Source organism: Varroa jacobsoni, unplaced genomic scaffold, assembly GCF_002532875.2.
Source record: "Varroa jacobsoni isolate VJ856 unplaced genomic scaffold, vjacob_1.0 scaffold_1421, whole genome shotgun sequence".
NCBI lineage: Eukaryota > Metazoa > Arthropoda > Arachnida > Mesostigmata > Varroidae > Varroa > Varroa jacobsoni.
The window spans coordinates 274,435-295,986 of NW_019214323.1; the positions used below are offsets into that span (position 1 = coordinate 274,435).

Genomic DNA, 21,552 nt, shown 5'->3' on the forward strand with positions numbered 1-21,552 from the left:
CTCTCTCGCGTATACTTTTGGCAGGATGAGTTCTGTAAGAAATACTTACTGAAGGAGCAAACCGGATGATGAGAAAATGAGGTCAATGAGAGTTCGGCTGGGCGTTTGCTGAACGGCCATTTTGTTGCTTTGCTTCTAGCTTTGCAACAAGTTTCCATGAGCGGTGGTTAGGAGCCGCATGCTATTTTTCTGTTGAAGCTGCTCAGAGTGTTTTCTGTAATGGCAGCATTAGGCAAACTCGCGCCAGTAGAAGCGGCCTCAGTCCCTCAGATCCGTCTGTATCTTATTACTGCGTCAGCAGCGCTGACTTTTCAGATATACGGGCAGAATCGCCTGCGAACTGCTACCGCTACTGCTGTGGCTGCTGATAACCCAATGAAGGGAGCTGGCCAGCTTGCAGCCGGGTAACCCGAGGACCCGATCAAGACCGCACAAGTCCGGAGGAGTTAGTCGACTTAACTCTCATAGCTGAGATGGTGGCTAAATATATAGCGCAAGCTTTATGCCCCTTCTACTGCTTCGACCAACAAGCAAACCGAAATCTCCTCCTTCGCGTAGTCCATCGTCTTAGCCGACCAACGCACAGGCACGCTCGTGCGTCATGCAGATACACACTGAGGAAGATAAGCGCACAATGACTTATCGGTTCAGTAAAAAGGCACCACATCTATCCGATAACAGCTACTTTTTAAGCTATAGCCGAATCTAACGTTTTCATCGGTTACTTTGGGAGTACAGAGCCGATCGGGTTAGGCCATCACATTAGTAGTGTAATCATAGATGTGATTCGTGTGTTCTTTGTAGGACCTATGGTTTTATGGTAAGAACAAAACCAAATACAAGCCTGGTTAAAAGATGTTGCTAGCAGATTGCAACCGAATACGCGGAACCCCCACCATTCCTTTTGTTGGGCCTACGAGTTCCGTTGCGTGTTTGTAGCGGCCGGAAAGCAATACCCATAGCAACAATTTAGATAACATTATCAGTTGGTACAAATGGGCTTGAAGCTTTCTAGGAAATATTTGCGAACATTAATAATAATTAACAGATTTACAATATTAAATAATTTATTGCCGTATTTGCCAATAAAAGTAAAGTAGAATACATAAATTAAGGCCCAATGCGCCCTTTTTGTACCTGCTCTAATCTCCTGCAGAAACCTAAAGGTCAGCTCTCGGGGAGCCATTGGCGATGAATTGAATCATGGCTAGGCCCGTGGCCACATCACGGTCCGTGACCATAGCGCACACTCGTCCTCCTACGGACTCAGCGCGTTTCAGCATAAAGCTAACGGCAAGCTAAAAGCTGAACGCGGAGAGGGATGGGGGACATATACAACACAGAATCTTTTCCAGGAAGTAACTCGTGCCTCTTGCTATTTACCAGATACCTTAAAACAGGCCCTCTTTAGCTTCCTAAGTGTTTGAGGCGCTGAGTAGTTGCTGGGTTTGAGCAAGTGGAATTAAGAGCAAGTGGCTAGCTAAGAATGAACGACTAGAAGTGATGTTCAATTTGTAAAACTTTGCGCATCGTCTGGCAAACGAAACGAAACAGCACCATGCATGGGATACGGATGACGCATAATGGCGTCGGTATCTCATATCTAAGATGAAATAGAAAACATGAAGTCGGCTCTGCTTAGAGCTCAAAAGTGTTCGGCTTATCTAAGCGTAGATACACCGGTTGGGCTGGCACTAAATGAGCGAAGACTACACGTGAATGTTTGCATCGTAGAGCAGAGAACTTCAAGAAGTACACCAAGACAATGTAGTGCTGTTGCAAAAGAACGAAATAAGCTATACACCATAAGAATTCTACCTAAAAATGGTATTGATGGCTATAAGGTTATGATGAAATCAAACCTAATATAAACATAAAGAGCTGCCTCCATACATTCGCTATCATCAACTTTCCTGTTTTTAGCTTAAAATTTCAAATATGCGTGTAATGTTTAGCCTATGATTTGATATTGTCTATAAACATGCTTACCAGATAGGCTCATTTATCAATCGTTAAGCGAAATAATGGTTTGTTTTTATTCTTTTTTTGGGTGACTTTGCTTTACTGTGTACAGACATAGCAAATACGTCATCTGTAGTCGCCTAACTCCAGTATTACAATGAAACAGATGGTGGTACTCTTTCGTACGATACAAACAACTTGGTGGCGCATAGGCTTAGATGTCCTGCACTTTCCCTTCTAGTCCTCGTTGATTTTCATGATATAAAATGTATTGAATACTATGTTTGTCTTTTACAATGGTGATGAGCGTGTTTCAAAAAAAAAAGTCAGGCTAGAATACAAATTCGCCTTCTAACTATATTAGTATGCATGACGTCGGCCAAATTATGAGCCGACAGCGTCACAGCACGGGGTCGCATGATGCAGCTGGTTTTTTGGTAGGATTAAACTAATAAGTCTGTCATACGCCGCGGGTCATTCGATTATTATAATCAGTTCCTTTATGTGAAGCGTAAACGTCGCGCAGATTACCCGGCTTTTGCGTCCGCTTGTTAAAACGCTTCGTGTTTTACGTTCGTGAGTGATGCACCACGTCAGACAGCTGGCCTGTCAGAGCACGAAACGAATTTTGTCTATGTTGTCACTTGAATCTAGGCCGATGCGTGTCCTTAATTTAAGCACACAACCACGTTCACAACGTTACGACGGAGGCCGTTACAGTTTTTTCGGCTGTTTATTACCCCTTACTGTAAGTATACCAAGAAACAATTCAGATCGTATCAGAGCTTTGTCGAAATCACCGCGAGAACTTATTATCTGCGTTTAAAATGGAAATCAATATATCACAGATGTATTATATATTATCGAAGGGTAGATATACAACATACCAAAACTTGCATTCCTCACAATGAAGCACCAAATCCGATAGGGGCACGAGTTAAATGAATGACTGTGCATTTACTAACCGATATCATATACAAAACGGCGAAATTTTCCAGAAACAGCATCCTGACCTTTGTATCGTCTTTTGGAATCGCACTCGCCTTGTGCTGCGTAATCACCCGATATCGAACCATCATATAGGAGTACCGAAACCCTTATATACAATGTATTAAGCTCCTCGCATATGTATAGCGTGCAGTACCTCGCCCTCTGTTCTAACAATCGGATTGGCGTAGGTCAGGCAGGGTCTAGGGCAAACGCAACGAGCGCCAGACGTTTGCGAACATCTAAGTGTAGAGAGCTACGAGATGGGCGTCACTCGCAGGGGTAAGATGAGATTCGACGCCTAAAGAGCAGTAGTACTGGCAGTGGTAGCGGAGCAGAACAGCAGACCCAGTCGCCATTTAGCCTTATTTACGACAGAGTATGCGGGCTCACTCATTGAGTCACTTGGTACCGGAGGCGGCGATGCCAGTAGCAGAAACGATATAGAGGCAGACGCAATGCTTGCTAGTGCGCGGTGCTCCAGCGAATTCGCCGCCGTCGCTTAGAGTCGGGTAGTAGCAGCGTTGCTGCGACTAAGTTGTGCTCCATTCACGAGGCCTTCCCCCTGGTGTCAGCCTGCCCCATATGTCCCCCCCCCCCTCTTCCCGAAGTTCGTCAACATCCCCAGTCCACCGACACACAGACACACAGTCACTCACACATACACAGCGAAGACACCGACCAACCAAGCTAAACCTAGAAAGTGACCTGTCTTTCAACGAAGACTGCGACGAAGACCAGTTAGTTGCGAGCGGGGCACGGGGAGGTCTGGTTGGATCTCGTTTGTAGCAGAGTTCCACATACATGTACGCGCAGATAGATACAGACAACCACACTCACATACTAACGTTCATACCCAACGGTACATAACAGAGCGTCAGTGTGTTCATCGCCGTTTGTTCTTCGGGGGGCATTAGGGGTAGTCGTTGGCGGTAGTGAAGCAGTTTGTACCCCCAACGCCGCCGCGTCGCGGTTGTTCTCAACGGGGGAACCCTGGAACGCGCGCGCCAGGGTAATGCGCGAAGGGAAGCGGCAGCGGCCTGGATCGTAAAAGCCGATGAGTCACGTTGGACTCCTTGTGCTTCTTGTCGGTACAGCAGTCAGTAAGCAGGGAACAGTACCTACGTAGTGAGCACTGCCATGAGTACCAACACAAACGTGTGATATTCGCTGCTGTTGGCCTGTGCCGCAGTATTACACTCTTTGCTAGGGCATTCTTGTACAACGCTCAGAAAAAATGGAGGGAAGGAAAAAGAACAATAGTAGGAAAGTAGAAAACAGGAAGCTTTAGGAAGAATCGGTGGCAGGGCGAACAAAAAGAATTAGTTTAGCTTACGCTAACTTGGGGTAGGTCTCTCGGCTAAGGTTTGGCCTACGGTTTGTTAAGCTAGGTTAGACCTCATTCAGAACCTGTTTGTCGACGGAAAAAACCAAGGCAGAAAGAAAAACGTTTTGCCTAGAGACTCCTGCTTGACACACGTTCGGCAGACAGGATACACTCGCAGCCTATCGTTTATCACACAGAACTGTCCACAACACAATGTCCATTGTCTATAAGTTGTTGTCCTACTAAATTGTATTGCTGTGGGTTAATGTATTATCGAGGCCGCCTCATATAATACCAACACTAAAACGGAGGAAAGCGTACGTGAATGAGTTAAAAACCCGTCACGCAAAAGCGCACTGTCTGGTCGTAGTGGGTTGATTTTAACTAACTTTCGAAATCGCATACATTACGTATGTGAAACTATACACTGCCGAAGTTACTATTCTTTTTGCTCGAACTACTTAACTGCAAACCGTGCTTGTCTTCAATAATTTGTAAATAGCAATAAATGAAAATGACGTGCTTACCGTAAACTTGGGTAGAAAGGCCCATGGTTGTCTTTACCCAATGTTCAACCCGCACTCTTTTAAGGTGTCACCACTGATATGATCCATATTGTCAGTTCGAGTTATATGCCGAGAGCCGAGCATAGAAATATCCAAAATTCAACAAACTCATATTCAATCTTCACTCACTGAAGCTGGGCCTACACTACAATTGGAATTCATAAAGTCTACTATTGGCTTTCACTGCCGACACGAGTTGACAGGAACAACAAAATGATGATATCATTTAAATCATACGACTATGTTATCGCTAGAAGGGGCTATAACAAATATCAATGTGATGGGAAAACTATAGCGATGGGCTCCGTACAATCTATTCGTCAATTTAGTGCGTAACTTGTTAGATGTTATTGCGCACAACGCTAGCTAGCTGAGCAGACACGGGCACGCAAATGTTTTAGCAATCTTAAGAAACCAATGCCTCCGTATCAGCAGTTAGGGAACTTTTCACTTGGAACTGAACAAGTTTCGCCTTAGTAAAAGCCTGCGAGCCTGGAAAATAAAACCACGTCCGTAGGGGTCTTGATGCAATTTCGAGCCTAGTACTTACTGTAACTGTCGCTGTTTATACGACTTTGCTTTCTCTAGGCCACTCGCATAACAATATCTTTCGCACTCCTTCCTATCTTCCACTTCTTTCAGTTAAAAGGGAAAATTCAATATCAACCGAGTAATAATCTCCCTCCTTTAAGAGCGTAGCCACGACGCTGCTTTTCGCCATCAGTTCAGCAACAGCCAGCACGGTAACAACGAGCGAAGTCCTCGTAGCTTCTCACCGCCACGGTCCTACTTACCAAGTAGTCTTTTGGTTGGTTTCTATCTCTTCTCTCTCTTTGTTGCCCCAGGCTCCGCCCCCGTTGTCCTGGCTTTTTCACCCGTTTCGCCCGCATCACACGCGAGCAGCGTTATCCATGAGACTGCCTGGGGCTTGGGACCTGCAACCGCTTAGTTCAACGCTGTCCTTCTAAGGCAACTAACGACCAAGCAAGTCTAGTTGCTGTGTTTGCCTTGCAGGCTCGATCCGTCTCGCCTTCCATCTCCTGGTCCCGTTTTCTCTGGTGCTGGTTGGCTCCAATAATAAACCTGTGGAAGTGAGCTGCCCAGGCTCGCCGTCAGGCCATAAATCGGAATGGGGAAGCTGACATTTGGGGGCGTATGCAAAGAACATATAGCCAACCGACCAACTACGCCAGGCCAAGCTAAGCCAGGATAAGACCAGGCTATACGACGAAGCGGCGGTTTTAGTCCCTCGAACATACAGAAATGGCTGCTGAGTAATGGTATTGAGGACAACCGAACGTATAGGAATCACCTTCCGCGAACCATGCGTTGCTCACCTCCTGTATATAGAACAGTTATGCCTTCAATACAGCACCGACATGGCCCGACCGGTATAGTTGCAACTGTGGTCATATATACTTATATATATGGTAGTGTATACGGGGTGGGACAAACGTTAGCGAGTCTTTATTTCACATCTGTTAAAGTCGACACGCGAATTATTAAGAGATTTCTTAACATGTATATATAATGAGAACAAGCCAGGGAAAAACAATGTAAGGTTAATACTATATACTTATGTATTTAGCTGTTTACGTGGGTGTGTGTGCGCGCTTCGGCGTCATCACTGTAATCTTTACGGCATTCGATTTAATTACAGCTGTTCAGCTTGTAACTTGCGTCCAGCCTCGGCTGCTGTTTGTTTTGCAATGTACTTTATGTATTATAGTAATATAAGTTCCATATAAACAATCGTAGTGACTAAAAATAACTGCAAGAAATCGTACCACTCGTGTTACCCATATATTATATTTAGACTAAACTACACGACCATACACTTTCTCTCTCTCTCTCTCTCTCTCTCTCTCTCTCTATAGCGTAGCTTTCTATCCAAAGAACGTTAAAGCCACACGGATATAAAAGATGTAAAATCACTACATCTGGACGAGTACTCTGTGTATGGCATAACAAGAACTGACTTAATTTTTCAAAGCAAATATTGCATGTACATTCTCCAACAACCAGTGCCAAATATTTGGACCATTCAATAATGAATACAACCGTGTTTATTTAGGAGGTCTACTGGCGGAAGGGGAATCCGACAATTTGTCATCCAAATCACATCTGTAGAGAGAAGACGGAGCGTAATTATCGGCTTGTTTATACTAGTTTGTGCTACCTAGGCATAAGTGCAATTCATTGGATCAGCTTTACAGATATCGTGCACAAGAATAGGTGTATCGTTACGATTAAACTAGGATTACAACGTATCTTTTTAATTAGTTAAAGTCGTTAAAAAAATCGAGAATGGTTCAGTGAAATACAATATAATTGTTACTGTCACCCATATTAACCAAATGTGTTTGTTGTTACGCACGTAGAATAACTAAATGAACAGTCTCATTAAAAACGTACAAAAAAGGAAACGCCAATTGTCCAGCGCTCTGATCAAGTCCACTATTGCGTCTGCACATTTATTTATGTCATAGCCTATGTACGAAATATGCATAAGGGATGTAAATCTTTGCGATCTCCTTTCGTAATGAATCGTTGGATTGGATCGTCTTTCATATCTAATAATAATAATAATAATATATGCCTTATTTCATCCAAGCTTTATCAGCAACAAAGCGCACTTTATAGACATTAAATTAGGGATATATGTGCAGGCCATAATATCTATAATAACTGGTCAGCTTTTCAATAAACTTCGTCCTTCCATAGTTATTGAAAATATATTGTCGAATTTCTAATTCAAGTGTTTTTCTTCGCCGCTCTCGGATTTTTCGGTCCAGTGTGAAATATTCCACAGATAAACATTAGCACAAGGGCGAAAACCACGGATCCAATGACCAACGTCTGCAGAACAGGTGTTTCCTTGATCAGCTGTACCAGCTGAGCATACTGCTTGTGGATCCACTGAGCGTCCATTGCGACTAGAAAATGTTCATCCGGGATAACTGGATACTGAACGCTCTAAATCACCTGATACCGATTTACACGAAAAAACATTTAATATTATGCATCTTTTGAGCAGGAGCGCCCTTTTTGGGACGACCCCAAAAACACCATATCTATCTTCACCATTGAAGAATACACCAGATACTACGAAAACATTAAAAAACTGGTTGCCAACCTGTCTATCATTCCTGCTTAGTATACAAGTATAAAATAGTACATCTATACAACTTGCAAATCGATACGTCTACGCCTGGTTTGAGATATAGGGCATCACAGGCCTAAATGTAATAGGCAACCACGTTATCACTACATTAAACCAAAATACGTCTGCGAAATTTTGATTCAATTTCCAAAAGCATACCAATTGTCACACACAAATCGTTGCCGCGTGATAGACACAAGAAACGATCAGTATTATGTCAGCTTTGAGCACGGGATGACTTCGTTCAATAGCCATATTCATCGTTACTTGCCGTTAACCAGATAGCGCGGAAGTACACACACGTATTTAATGATAGATTGATTTAAATGGATAACAGCAAGATCACACTCGTATATAGTTTTTCTGGGCTGCCGGCAAAACAAGGTTGTGACCAACACATGGGTTAGAGCCGTTTTCAGGACGTAGCAAAACAGGGCATCGCCAAAATGTTTCTACTCGGTCAAAAACAAGCCGTAAAAGTATACTACTCTCATCAACACAAAATCTAGATAAGTTAAAAAATAAGCCAGTTGCTATTAGATTGCGAATATACCACGTCTGGTCGAACCTGATGCAGAACGGTAACATCCACAAATTTGAGATGTCACAACGGAGCTTCAAACAGTGAAGACACAAAAATCGGCGCAGCGTTCACTACAGTCGCTAGATTTTGTTCCAGTGGCTTCACGTAACGAGGAAGACCAAGAAAGCTAAGTCACTACGAAACGATCTTCCCTAGCTATAGCTCCTATCAATGGCCAACACATGTGACACCGTTAAGTCTACGATGCAACAACACAGGTCGTCAATGGCTACCGAAGGCCTGCCTATCCCGAGCTTACCCCTCACCTTTCCATAGCCAGCAATCTAACACGAGCCAATGGCGGAGAACGAAAGGAATGATTGAGTCAATGACCGCTTAATGTTCCTCATGAAGTAGACTAAAAAAAACACAAGAACCGCAGCTCCGTTTCAGTGCTGGCTTTTGCTGAGGCGTCATCTAGTGGCGCCGCTACCGTCGGCGGTAGAGAAGATGCGCCGGTAGAAAGAAAGCGTAAAAAGCCACAAAAAAAAGCTGGCAACAACAAGGAGATTGATGGGCAAAATGTTTAATCGAGGCGTGCTAATTCGTACCGCTGTTAAACTGTCAGTCAACAAAGCGCTGGCGACTTCGCCCGATTCTATCCGTGCAGATCCGGAAAAAATACAGCTACTTTTTTAGCCAACTCGAGCAAAATGGCGAAAAAAAGACCGAGTCAGAACATGCCTACAGGAAAGTACATAAAGAATACTAGACTACAATTTTTAAGAAAGGTTACTTTATTATGTGGATTAATTGTTGTTTAGGGGACTACCGGCTAATAGCGACTAGTCGGGCATTCGCACTTATCAATCCTTCAGGTGAACGCAGACACAAGAAAGATGCACTCTCTATAATATTGCTTCACGAAACAACCCAAAATAACATAAACATGGCGTAAGTTAAATGTAATAGTAATTGGTAAATTAAAAGTGTTCAAAAAAAAATGTTAAATTGAGGTCCTAAAGTTTATCTAACACGTCGAACATATATCTATATAGTTGAAGTCTTAAACCTTCTGCAACGTTATTACGTTAGGGAGTAATGAGTGTGAATACGTTTCTTTTAAGCCAATAAACTCGATGATACAGATGAATTTCAATTAAAAGTTAAAAAGAGTTGAATTAACTTAGGGAACCGAAGCAGAAGTTGATTTAATTGTTTATTAACAAAAAAAGCTATCTCACTAAAAAAACTTGCATTTGTGGTTAAAAAGCTAAATCACGTTTTAGCGAGAACAAATCCGATACAATCAATAGTGTATAGCTAAATATCTCATTATCGAGACTTTAACGCAGTTGTCGATGTGAGACACGAGATGTAGTACGCAAGTTCTGTAAATTAGAAGAAAAGCAACTTTCGCTCTATTAAAACAGGGCAGCATATAAAATCGGACGCAAGAGCTTCGGTCATTCAGGTAGTGAAGTATACGTTTTTGAAATACAGCTTACGGTTTAGCGTGTAATTGTAAACAATTCATAATTCGATAATGCAGTCTTTCTCTCTGATAAATGGTGACAACAGTTAAACGCTTAGCTAATGTTAACCTTATTTTTGCGTCCAGTTTTAAGTTAAAGAAAAAAGGCTGGTGCTAGAACTCCACCTTTCTTCCATTAAATGAACACTGTGAACTTATCAGAAATGTCAAAAATAGCTATTTCAAGTACGCTCATAGCAAACTTATCAGAATTTGCGGCAATGGTCCTTACCTCTGCTATTGCCTTATGTTTTTTTTTGTAAAAAATTGTTACAAGACGCTGTCGTTGATCCCTTCTCTTTTCGCTATTTTCTCTGTTTTGCGTTCGCTGAAATCTCGAGATTATTCGGCCATGACACCAGTATTTTTCAACCTTGTTTTTTTTATTAACGCCATTCTGCCTTGATCATTTCTTATCACCGCTCTTCCATTGGCTCCACTTAACATATATATATATAGATATATATATATATATATAGATATATATATATATATATAGATATATATATATATATAGATATATATATATATATAGATATATATATATATATAGATATAAAAACCTGCCTAGAATGCTCAATGGAAATTTATGTAAGTCGTCAGGTCTTTTTGTCGGTCTTTCTTACTGACGAACAACGTTTTCCGCCATCACATAAACATTTTAACCGCTCTTCGCTGGTCATGATTTATTCGATAGTTCTATTATAAGTTCGTTGTGCTCATCTCGTCTTTGCCGCCACCACTTCTATCAACCCACTGTCAAATCAACCTTCAGTGTGTCGTGTCCCATTTTGCCCTACAGGACACTCTCATCCAAACAGTTTTAAAATTTGGTCCTTATCAATCGATGTAGCGCGCCTTCTCATTACGTAATTTTCACTGCTTTTTCTGTTTGATTTTAGCATCCCGCCTAAAGCAAGAGCAGCTTCGGAAAATCACGATGACGGCGCCAGCGAACGCTACTGGATACCAGTGTACATCTCGTAAATACTGCTGCGCCAGCGGCTGGATGCTGTCACGGATGAGGCGTACACTAGCGTCAAGTATATAATCAAAAGTTGAACTCTCGAGCGGAATTGGCTCCTCCTTGACGTGACGATACGTTTGAGCGACAAAATCGATGAGCGCTTTAGTCTCCCATTTCGTTCCTGTGAATTCAGTGACACAGCGCATTTATAACATAGGTCTAGCAGTGTTAAAAAGATCTATATATATATATATATGTAATAGCATTGAATCTATATAATTTACTACAGGGATGCACTTCTTCAGTCCTCAGGGTTTCATATTATATCGCTGTACATTTTTCGAAAGGTAAATGACTTTAGCTGATCTCATAAATTCGTCATTAATGCTAATCTATAGCGACACCGAATTTCGACATACGATTTTCTGCACATCTGATCTGCAGTACAGTTCCTTAGAGGTACTTAATTATCGAACTTTTCTAATAAATGTTTTTCCATTGTAGCTAACTAAATATAATAGCTATAATATATGAGTTAGTATGGTTGGTTTCAAATTTAACACACCATAGAATACAGGCGGGTATAGTGAATATTGTTACTTTAAGGAGTATCGTGGCTGCGGAAAACAACTGCAACAATTGACCAAATAGGGCTCACGTAGCATTGGAGTTGGAGCTCGCTGGCTATGCGAAATTCCCTTTTACCTGTGTACTTTCAAGAAACTGAAAAAAAAAAGCCTAGGCCTAATTTTGCATCCTTTACGTTCAATGCTGCTTTATCGTAATCGGTTTCTTCCAGTGGAAATGCTTTTTCTATCCACAGCCTACATAAAACGAAGAGAATGGTCTTCGTCGAACCTTGCATGTATATTACTAGCAGCTTAGCCCGCTTCCGAGTCCGTGAACCGAACGGGTACGTAGAACAAACTATCCACGATTTATCGAAAAGGATTTAACATGGACAGCGAACGGGACGACAAAGACGAAACAAAAAGAGTTCCAGTTGAAGAATCAGCACCCCCTACGACTGCTATAAAAAAGCTTTACTTGGAAGTTCATTTGTTTACTCTTGATTGATTTAAGCTAGTCTGTAACTATGACCGGATCGATAACCAAGTAGAGAATTTAACGAAAAGGTCGTAGCAACAAGCAAATGGACGATAAACTGAAACGCAGTTTTCGAACGCTATGAAATGGGTCTAAGTTTGCGTGTGTAGAAATTACTCGAACTTATTTATGTTTAGCACTTAGCTACTGCACTCGTTGTTTCTACAATATTACTTAATAGTACTGAGATGACTTCGGCCAATTCGGAGCGACTTCGTTAAGGCCATGTAAGGAACGCCGTAAAAGGCACAATGATCCACAATGGCAATTTTATACTCGATCTCAGCGCCATTCCTAAAAATTATACATCATAAATATACGTGCAGGTTTTCGATCCGTAACGATACTCTATATAGTAGCATTACAGATTCTGAAAAAAAAAAACTTAATTTCAGGTCACAGATGCATTTTGGAATACTCCGTTTTTGCAGGCTGCCACTTCAGTTGCGGGTGATGCCAACACAATTGGCGCTCGCTGAGGTGATGCTTTACGTAGTTCATGCCTAACGGTGTAACCGAGAGAAACACGTGTGTTAGCAGCCAACAAGAAATCACAGCATCCCTGTGCTGTTTGCGGGACGCTATTTTCCTTTGGTGAAGTCACAAATAGGAGCTGTCCTGCAGCACCAGGGTCCTTTCTTCGGTGAGCCGTGACTCTTTATGCACCACCATGCAAATAGGCCAGTAGTAAACGGATGCGTCTAAAAGCCTTTACTGCTGTCTTACTCATTCCAATGGCGTAAGGGTCATCATCATTTTGCTATGGCAGTCAGGCCGGAAAACGGCAATGGCATACGGAGGTTCTGCTGTTTCGCCTTCCAGCTTTCTTCTCGCCCAGCGATTTACAGGCGCAAAAACACACACTCATTGACAAACACACCGATTACGAAACCCCGAACGCCTGCTCATTGTCTGTCATGGTCAGCCGGCTATTGTGGCGATTCGTGATCATCTGTGGCTGGGGCTTCCATGCGGCTTGAGATTGTGTACTGAATTAACAGGGGACCTCCCGTAAGGGGAGAAAGACATTGGGGAATCGTGGAAGTGTACTACACCAAATCAGTAAACATTTCGATATGGAAAGGCTAAGAGACTCAACAAAGCCTTAGATGCTTAACTTTAGGTAACACGCCACTATAATAGAACGCTTGCCTCTGTTGTTCGACCGCTCTTTATGTCAACATTTGACGTATCACACGCAAATATTAATAGGTACTGTCGATCTATTAAAGGGAAACAAAAGTGAAATTGGTTTCTTTCATTTCGTTGCCCTCTTTTTAATTATCTGACGTGTTTTAACTGACCGTAACGTGGTCGGCATAGAATCTATGGTTTTTACTCAGTATTGTAATGGGTGACGTAATGCTCCACACTATAACCAGTATCACACAAATCGAGTTGTCAAGCTTTTTTATGTTTGGCCCATTAATGACCCTGCCCTTCTCGTTCATTCAATATTTTATATGATTTCAGATTTAATATACAAGATATGAAGTGATTAGTGAATAAGGCTAGTAATCCAGATAGATCGGAACCTTTTAAGGTACCATTTGCTGATGATTATGCGCAAATTGTTAATCAGTATGCAGGTAAAATAAGTCGAAACTTGGATTTCGGTGGCCGGAAGAAAGATACAATATCGAACAAAAGCTGTATGGAAATATTAAGTGCGGACTTATCGAAACAAAATAGGAGGTAATCAAATTGATTCTATCACACAGCCTGCTTATTCACAACGGCAGGTAGACGTTTAAAAGTATAAATAAAAATTTTATGCATACAAACAGCATAACGCTAAGTTACGTAAATATGCTATATCATATAATTTACCTAACATCCTCCTTGGAACCCATTTGATATCACAGAATAAAACATAACTTACCAACGAAACGGTACATCTTGCCCTTCTTGAAAAACAGCAGCGTGTTCTGTTGGATACCGAAACGTTTTTTCAGATTAATATTCTTCCTATAATCGACTATCGCAACACTGATTGCATAGCCCATAAACGTTGCTTGGATGCCCTCGAGTTTGGCACGAAGAGCGGGGGTTTCTTCACTGATGAATGCTACCAACCAGTCACCAGTTGTTGCTCCGGTAGTTGCCTGAGTGAGGTGCTCGAAAATTGCGTCATCGAGGATCTGGACTCGTGCGTCGCGCGCCTTATGTACCCAGTATAGAAGGTCGCTAGGAAGAAGTTCCGGAGAATGGTAAATGGCGGGAATGCCTTCCCTAAAGAACATCACTCGGGGTACGCGGTCGATCCTGTAGCGCTTCTCAATTTCGGCATTATCACGAATGATTGTCAGAGAGCACTGGTACGTATCTTCCATCTCTTTGAGATTGTCTTGCAATAGTTTCTCGTAGCGTTCACACGAGGGGCAACCGGTACGTTTCGAGATGACGACTAGCGCATACGGCTGGTTTTGCACAACTCGATCGAATTCATCTGTGGTTTGGACAAAACCTGCTACAGTTACAGCTACCATTACTGACAGTACTGCGACTCGAAGCCCCTCCTTTCTGAGTTTCAGCATCGTGTCAGCCACCGATTTGAACTCTATGAATCAGGCTTGAAATACTCGGTGTCTACAGCTGTCTCTCGATCTAATCTATGTTACGAAATAATACCAGTTTGATATTAATATTTGTCACAAACTGGAGAGATGTAAGATACCGGATTTGCCGAAACAACCTGCGCCTCCAACAGCTGGCGACGCCACCGTCGGGGCCCCAGCTGTAACACAACACTGCAGATTGCTGGCCGACGTCTAACGTCGATGAGCTTCACCCTTTGCGCGAAAGGCGGGCTAGACGGCCGAGCTAAACGTAAACAGCTGGTCAGACTGTGCGAGTTACTTTGACAGAAGTCTCGTCGATAAATAGAAAGAAGCAGTTCTGATCGGGCTCGCGGCGCCTTGCTAGCACCTACTAACTCCGTCTACCAAACTGGAAACAGACATTTGTGTAGGCACATACCCTGTTTTGCCTGTTATGAATTTGAAGCGAACTAATGTATTTAGAATCGAACGCAGCACTGAAATTTGCAAGGTTGTCTTGATTATCTTCGTGTTTCGAGTGATATCTAGCAGAAAACTCAACAGGTGTTTCATTAACGAACAGATAGGTGGACTCTTCACAATCAAATAGCACATGTCGATCAAATTTCTATGCAGGGTTGTTGGAACGAGTAGAATATACTATAATGGATGTATTGTCGCTGCTCCTGCTTATAGCGCAAGTAGGCAATTGTAGTTCTAGTGAACCTTCTATGGCGATCACAGCTCTCTTGCTTGTCGGCCCTTTCCTACGCGTTGTGGGTAAGGGAGAATGTTTACGTCTGTCGTAGGCTCAATATATCGGCCGCAAGGCAACTCCTATACGACCTGTGGATTACTTAAAAAGAGCATACAGAGATAGCTAAATCTTGTGATTCCCGACCGAAGTTGTACGAACGAAATAGAGAACTTATAGTGATTACTTTTCGAAGAAGAACGAACGAGTAGATGGAGATCACACAGTTTTCTAATAAATAACAATAACAAACGTAAAATATGACCCAACCAAATTTAAAAACATGACTAATAAAAAAAAACTGACATGTCTGAAGTACATTTAGCTTTGGTTTTGGATTTGCGTGCGTATGTTAACCGCATATTTTTATATATACTTTGTACCCAACCCTTTATATTTTCTTCAGCCATTTTTAATTTTTTGTACACAACATAGAACTTAGTTCGTTTATCGTTTTGCATTCAGTCTCAGTTTGTTTTTAACCACTTCAGCGTGCGATATGATAGCCCACAGGCTTTGTAGTTTTCACACTAGTCCCTATTATTTATGCATTTCTTAATTTAAATAGTTGAAAAATCAAATTCTCTATTTAAAAAGCCACATTAGTTTTCACACAGCGGAAGCTAGAATCTCCTTACCACGGGGAGGGACGTTTCAGCAGCGCAATAAGTAGTAGAATGACTCTATAAATTATATATAAAAATGAAAAGTACGATCGTATTATTAGATTTGTTTTTTTTTCTATGTCAGGGCTATTTCTTTTCACTCCTATCAGGTTAGTCTCAATTATTTGCAATGGACGATTCGTGTAACTTAAAGTTTAGTACCATCGGACGCGAAGCGTTTAAGAATGGCTATTAATTACGCTTAAAGATTTTTCTATTAATTTTTTTCGCTGAATATTATATAAAATTGTCGATTTTTTAGCATCTTATTGGGGGCACCTTAGAATGTACACATTCGGTCGGTTTAATTATAATAGAATCGTCCGCAAAATCAATATACACAGAATTTGGCCTTATATGTATAATCATCTTAATTAAAGATGATTATACTACACTACTTATCATCATTTTATCTTAAAGCAAATGGTACCAGAATACTCTGTGACTATTCTCTGCAACTATTTCTCGAAAATATAAGTTACAACCTCTATAGCGAATTGTTACATATAGATTTGTTACTTGAAAGAACACTACGGTAACAAAACAGCAAGTACCTGTAAAATGTAGGTTAAACACTTGAAGAATAGAAATCTTTAGATAATTATATACATTCTTAGATATTAACATTAACAATTTATCGATCGGCAGTGGTTAAAGCGCGTTCAGCTCTACTCAACAAAGATAAGTCTTTTTTAAAGGGTTTTTTTCAAAGAAAATGTTTGATGCTTTTGTGTTTGCCGTTGAGTCCAGTATCGTGTATTCTCAAGATGGCGGTGGAAGGTTTGCCGAAGGTAAATACCGATGCGTTGCAAGGTAAGTAGTCTTTACACGGCGTTTTGACAACACTACGGTAATGGACTAGCAAAAAAAAAGTGACAAGAATAGACCGAGCAGTGCAGTTATTCTATTGCGACAGAATTTCGATTGATGTTAGAGAGGGATCGATTTAGGATGGACTAAGAACTGTAGAACAATAGCAACGTGTGTTGTGAGGCCCATCATATTCTAAAAAAGGACGAATAAGTACGTGAGCCCGGACGCTCATAGGTAAAGGTTTGTTATCGCATGAGAACAACTCGACAATAGTTATATATGACTGTACATTACTATGACAATTGCACTGCTACATAGGGCCACATAATAGTTCGTTTCAATCCAAAGTGTTCTTTTCAACTCCCAAAGAAAACACTTCCAAGTTCTACGATGCAGCCTGTTCAGCCTGGTTTAGGTTAGCGCAGATTAAGTGAACATCTCCAATGCTTACTCGTAACTGAACATTAATGTATTAAAGGTTTTTGGCATAGATGCATTGCTTTTTCTTACCGTAGGCCAACATCCTTTATGGTGACTGACAATAGTGAACCTGTCCTCATTTTTAACTACCCTGTTTTGCCATTCGTACAAATAGTAAAGTTGCTACTTACGTGATTCGCATACAACCGTCACGATAACCAGCGAGAGTTGATTTGAAAAACCACGATTACGCTTAAGACCACAAGAATTGTTCCATTTCGTGCGCATGTCTTACCTGAAAATAGCAAATTTCGAAAGAAGATTATTAAGATAAAAATGCTATGTTTGGTAGAGGTCATATACGTATTGTCTTGATCTTATGGCAAAACATAAATGGAAAGCTAAATCTGCTCAAATAGTAGAAATTAAACCAAAAACTGTAGTTTTCATTTTATTTGCTTATATTTCATAGTTCACTTTTATTTCATGAGCTCTATCAGCCAGTAAGAACACTGGAAGTCACGCGGCAAAAAAGAGGACCCTTCAGCGAAGGAACGCTTCGAGGGAAACCTTTCGGTGGTGGTCAGCACATCCGGTCTCGCGTCTGGAGAGAGTCCCGAACTGAAGGGCGTGAAAGTGACGAGGCAGCGCCGGCGTGGCTGTGGCCTGACTTCCGTAAGGGTCAGGCTCGTGCAAACGTGAGGGCTGCTAGTTTCTCGGCACCTCCAATAACTCGGCATATACCCCCGGGGTCCGTCCTGCCTTGATGAGGTGCACTTCGTACTGGCACCATCAAGTCTCCCAGCTTTTGCCATTTTGCAGGATCTAACCAGCTCCTTGGCCACTTTTGCCAGGAAATGACCGATCCCTGTCCCTGCCACTCGGCAGCTTTGCCCTTTCTTCTACTTCCTCTTCAGAGGACTCAACAAGGCAGTTATATCAAAGGGGCAACCATCGGCTAGCCACAACGCGTCCGTAGCAAACATATAGCACACCATATCTACCGCTGTTCACCACTGTACTAGTGATATACGTACAGACTCAACCCACAACGACATTAACGACGCGAACAAAAGTAGTAATAACAGATAAAGCTGAAGCTGCTGCTACGGTTCACAAAGTGGTTTCACAAAACCATGGAGCGTTTCTTATCCTTCGGAAGCTAACAATTGAGGTCTACATCAGGGTTGTGAAATGCGCAGATATCAGGTTTACCGCGCGTCCATTCTTGCAGCTTTTGTTAAGGACCGCTCGTTGGAGAATTTCTCCAGCTTGGTCACACATGGCCTGCTAGACATAGGTCAGTATCGTGATAGATTAAACTACCGAACAATTGCCTCGATACCTTGCTTAGTATTACACCGTGCTGATAAATAGCGGTAAAAAAAATGCTCTATTCTATGGGAAGGAGGCCAAAGACAGAGATAGTAGAGAATGGGAGATAAAAGAATTGCGGTAGTGCATGAGAAACTTAGCGACTACATCGTAGTCCAACTATTTAACAAGATGCTAAGAGTTACGGACTGAATGGTGGGATCCAAAGTAGCTGCTTAGGATTGGCGGAATGATACACCCGCTGGCTCGCCTAGTTAGAAAGGAGAAGACAGTGCCTAGTCGTGGTTAGAATACTTAATTAATCAATTTGCTGCTCCTCGCCCTCGGGGGTCCTAGAGCGTCCCGCTACAGAGAAGGAAAGAGAGAGGGAGAAAGCTACACTAGGTCAGTTCGTTTGCAGGAGTCCTGGAGTAAGAAGGCGAAGCGCGCTGGGGTTACTTTACTAGATAGAGCAGAGAAACCGGAAAGAGCAACAGATAAAGGACGAAACAACCAAGAAGCCAGTCAGCTAATCAAGTTCGAAAATACGTGTAGAAAAAAAAGGGAGTGTCAGATGTGGGTAAGAGATAAGCGAGGGACGACGCGGCGACTGACGATTATGTTGTGATGGTGTTTATTTCATACGGCCGTGACAAAGTGGGTTGTTTAAAAAAAAAGCAGACATTTTTGCGGTAATGTGAACTTCTGATGGAGATTTCCGATGGAACAAAAATGGTTTGAACGACAAGGAAGTAGCTGCTTGAGTAAACTGATCGATTAAGACATGGGATGTCTGAAATAGGCAACTGCAAGTGAACAGAAGCAACAATCTGAAACAGGTTTAGAGGCAGGTTTTAATTCTGAAAGGCATGTTTGTATAAATAAAACAAGTCGATCTGACATGCATGATGAAAAATTGTTAATCCAATTACAAATGGAACATACTACAATTTGTAGGATCAAGCTCATCGACGACATTACTGCGTGACCCGTTAACAAATCCGTTTACAAAGTTGATCCCCACTGAATTTATTACTTGGTATGTGCAAGTTTTCTTTCCTACAACACAGTTCACTGTCCAACGTACGGCGCATGAACGCTTTTCAATCTCACTGAAGTCGAAACCAAAATTTCTCCTCGTCATTGAATACTGCGCAGTTGTTCCAAGCAAGTCCCTTTACCCCCTCCCCCCACTTCTCATACGGCTTTTTATCAAAGCTGTTTTGAAATGTTTACGGACACGGTGTCCGCTTCAATGATATCAAATCTATAATATTACAAGTAATGTTCGTGAGTTATGGGACGACGTTAAACTTCCATTAGTTACTGCTTTGACGCCAGCCACCGCCTCTAACGCAATCCCACTTTAGCTTCGTATTGGGCTGCGAACGACGTCTCTAAGCTTTGCTTTTACTTCGTCTAAATCCGGTCGCCTTCTACTTGGCCTTATCCGGATCCTTAGACCATTAGCCGAGATCAGACTCTAGGGCCTGATGTCCGTTATGGGTATCACCTCTAGGCCGATACTGCATCTGCCACCGATGTTGGCGAGCCAGCTCTATGGCCGCTGTCATCAAAGACATTGACTCAAAGAGGCGAGTCAACCAATTCGAAATCAAAATCTTCGCCCCGTAAAGCGTGATCAAAATTGGAGGTCCGCGCAGATTTAATGGGAGACGGTGTTTGAGGAATCGAAATCCTAAAACGCCAAAGGCAGGTCGCAGGGGCAAACAAGTCGTTACGAGAGCAACACGCAAGCCAGAAACAAACAAGAAAAACTTACTTTCAGTTTTCTTTATAAAACGAAAAAGTTGGCCTACCATGATCCGACCGCACAACGACGATGAGTGCAATACACGATACCCCATCCAGGCAAATCGCTGTTCCAACCTCTAGGGCAACTCCGAGTAGACCTTATCAATTTTACATTTAACTTGAAAGGGAGACTGGTCGCCAGTAGAACGTCAACGACTGTTGCAGCAATGACGTCCTCTCAAAACGACACAATCCACCTTTCTGCGTCCGCAACGCATTTTCGAAACGGCGCCGAACCAGGCCCTTGGGTCATTGGGTAGTAGCGGCGGACGTTGTGGATCGGTGCTGACCTGTGCCGGTTCAGAAGGGCGTCGGCGGTAAAGAGCATATGGAGTCTGTGGGGATGGGACGGGGGTAAAGCAGTCAAGAAGCATAGCAGTGGGATGAGGGTGGGTCGGTCGGTCGGTCGCTCGGACGGCGTGGCTGGTGGTGGTCGCGACAATAAATATAAATTACCCTCTCCAGCCAGCCTATCCTGTAGAGAAATGGTGTGCCGCGTTTGTTCTGACCAGTCCTGTGTGCACGATACCCTTGTCGTTGCCAGTTCTCTTCCGGAGACGCCTACTGATTATAAGTGCTGCTGCCACCACTCATCACCACTTTGACTCTACGTTGGCTTTCTTTCTTTCTCTCTCTCTCTCTCTCTCTCTATATTTTTCCGCGCGTTCCTCTCTTTGGCTGCTCAAAGCGTTAACACCTAATGTCCGAAGCACGCCGTGAACAAACCCAGCTTCTCCGTGGGCATGGCAAACCAACATCTGGGCTTAGATCTCCTCAATTTAAACGCCGATATGAAACAACGTTGCAACGCAGCCCCAGCTTAGAATGGCTTCACACAGTTAATACGGTCAACGATATGGTTTCGAAAGAACTTGCTTGAAGAGTTGGCAAGCCCTTTTAGACACAAAAAATCGACCTAACGTTAACGAAATAATCGTCAGTTGCGCAGGAAGTTTGATTCTGTTCGTATCTAAAGAAGTAGGCCATCTGCGTAGGTTTAAAATGTAACGAAACAGTTATAACAATGCTATTTGTGGGTAAAGAACGAGCATAGAATAGGTACTGCTTAGGTTGTGCTTCAAATAAAGATTTGCG

General features: G+C 42.4%; 2 protein-coding genes across 6 annotated transcripts in view; both read right to left on the reverse strand.

Annotated features, from left to right (window-relative positions):
• Nucleotides 1-21,552, reverse strand: part of LOC111269861 (inactive tyrosine-protein kinase 7) — a 176,083-nt gene that overhangs the window by 108,762 nt on the left and 45,769 nt on the right. Inside the window, exons 1-2 of one of the 5 annotated variants that reach the window (XR_015314713.1) lie at nucleotides 8,574-8,844; nucleotides 6,334-7,827 (exon numbers count right to left, since the gene is read on the reverse strand). The exons of 1 other annotated variant lie outside the window; for it this stretch is intronic. The gene's annotated coding sequence lies outside the window, so the exon portion shown is untranslated. Of the gene's footprint in view, nucleotides 1-6,333; nucleotides 7,828-8,164; nucleotides 8,845-16,183; nucleotides 17,624-21,552 lie in introns of those variants that run through there. 3 more of the 5 variants (XR_015314712.1, XR_015314715.1, XR_015314716.1) reach the window with 3 other exon arrangements.
• Nucleotides 9,303-15,294, reverse strand: LOC111269866 (uncharacterized). The gene is made up of 2 exons (XM_022849752.2): nucleotides 14,019-15,294; nucleotides 9,303-11,210 (listed from the first exon to the last, which is right to left on the reverse strand). The coding sequence occupies exons 1-2, from the start codon at nucleotides 14,671-14,673 to the stop codon at nucleotides 10,939-10,941; spliced, it is 927 nt and encodes a 308-aa protein (XP_022705487.1). The 5' UTR covers nucleotides 14,674-15,294; the 3' UTR covers nucleotides 9,303-10,938.

What these genes read in the sequence shown, in the direction of transcription:
- LOC111269866 (XM_022849752.2), bottom strand. Translation starts at nt 14,673, where the DNA reads ATGCTGAAACTCAGAAAGGAGGGGCTTCGAGTCGCAGTACTGTCAGTA. An exon ending in CAAGATGTACCGTTTCGTTG is followed by an intron (nt 11,211 to 14,018) that starts GTAAGTTATGTT and finishes CTGAATTCACAG; the next exon opens with GAACGAAATGGGAGACTAAA.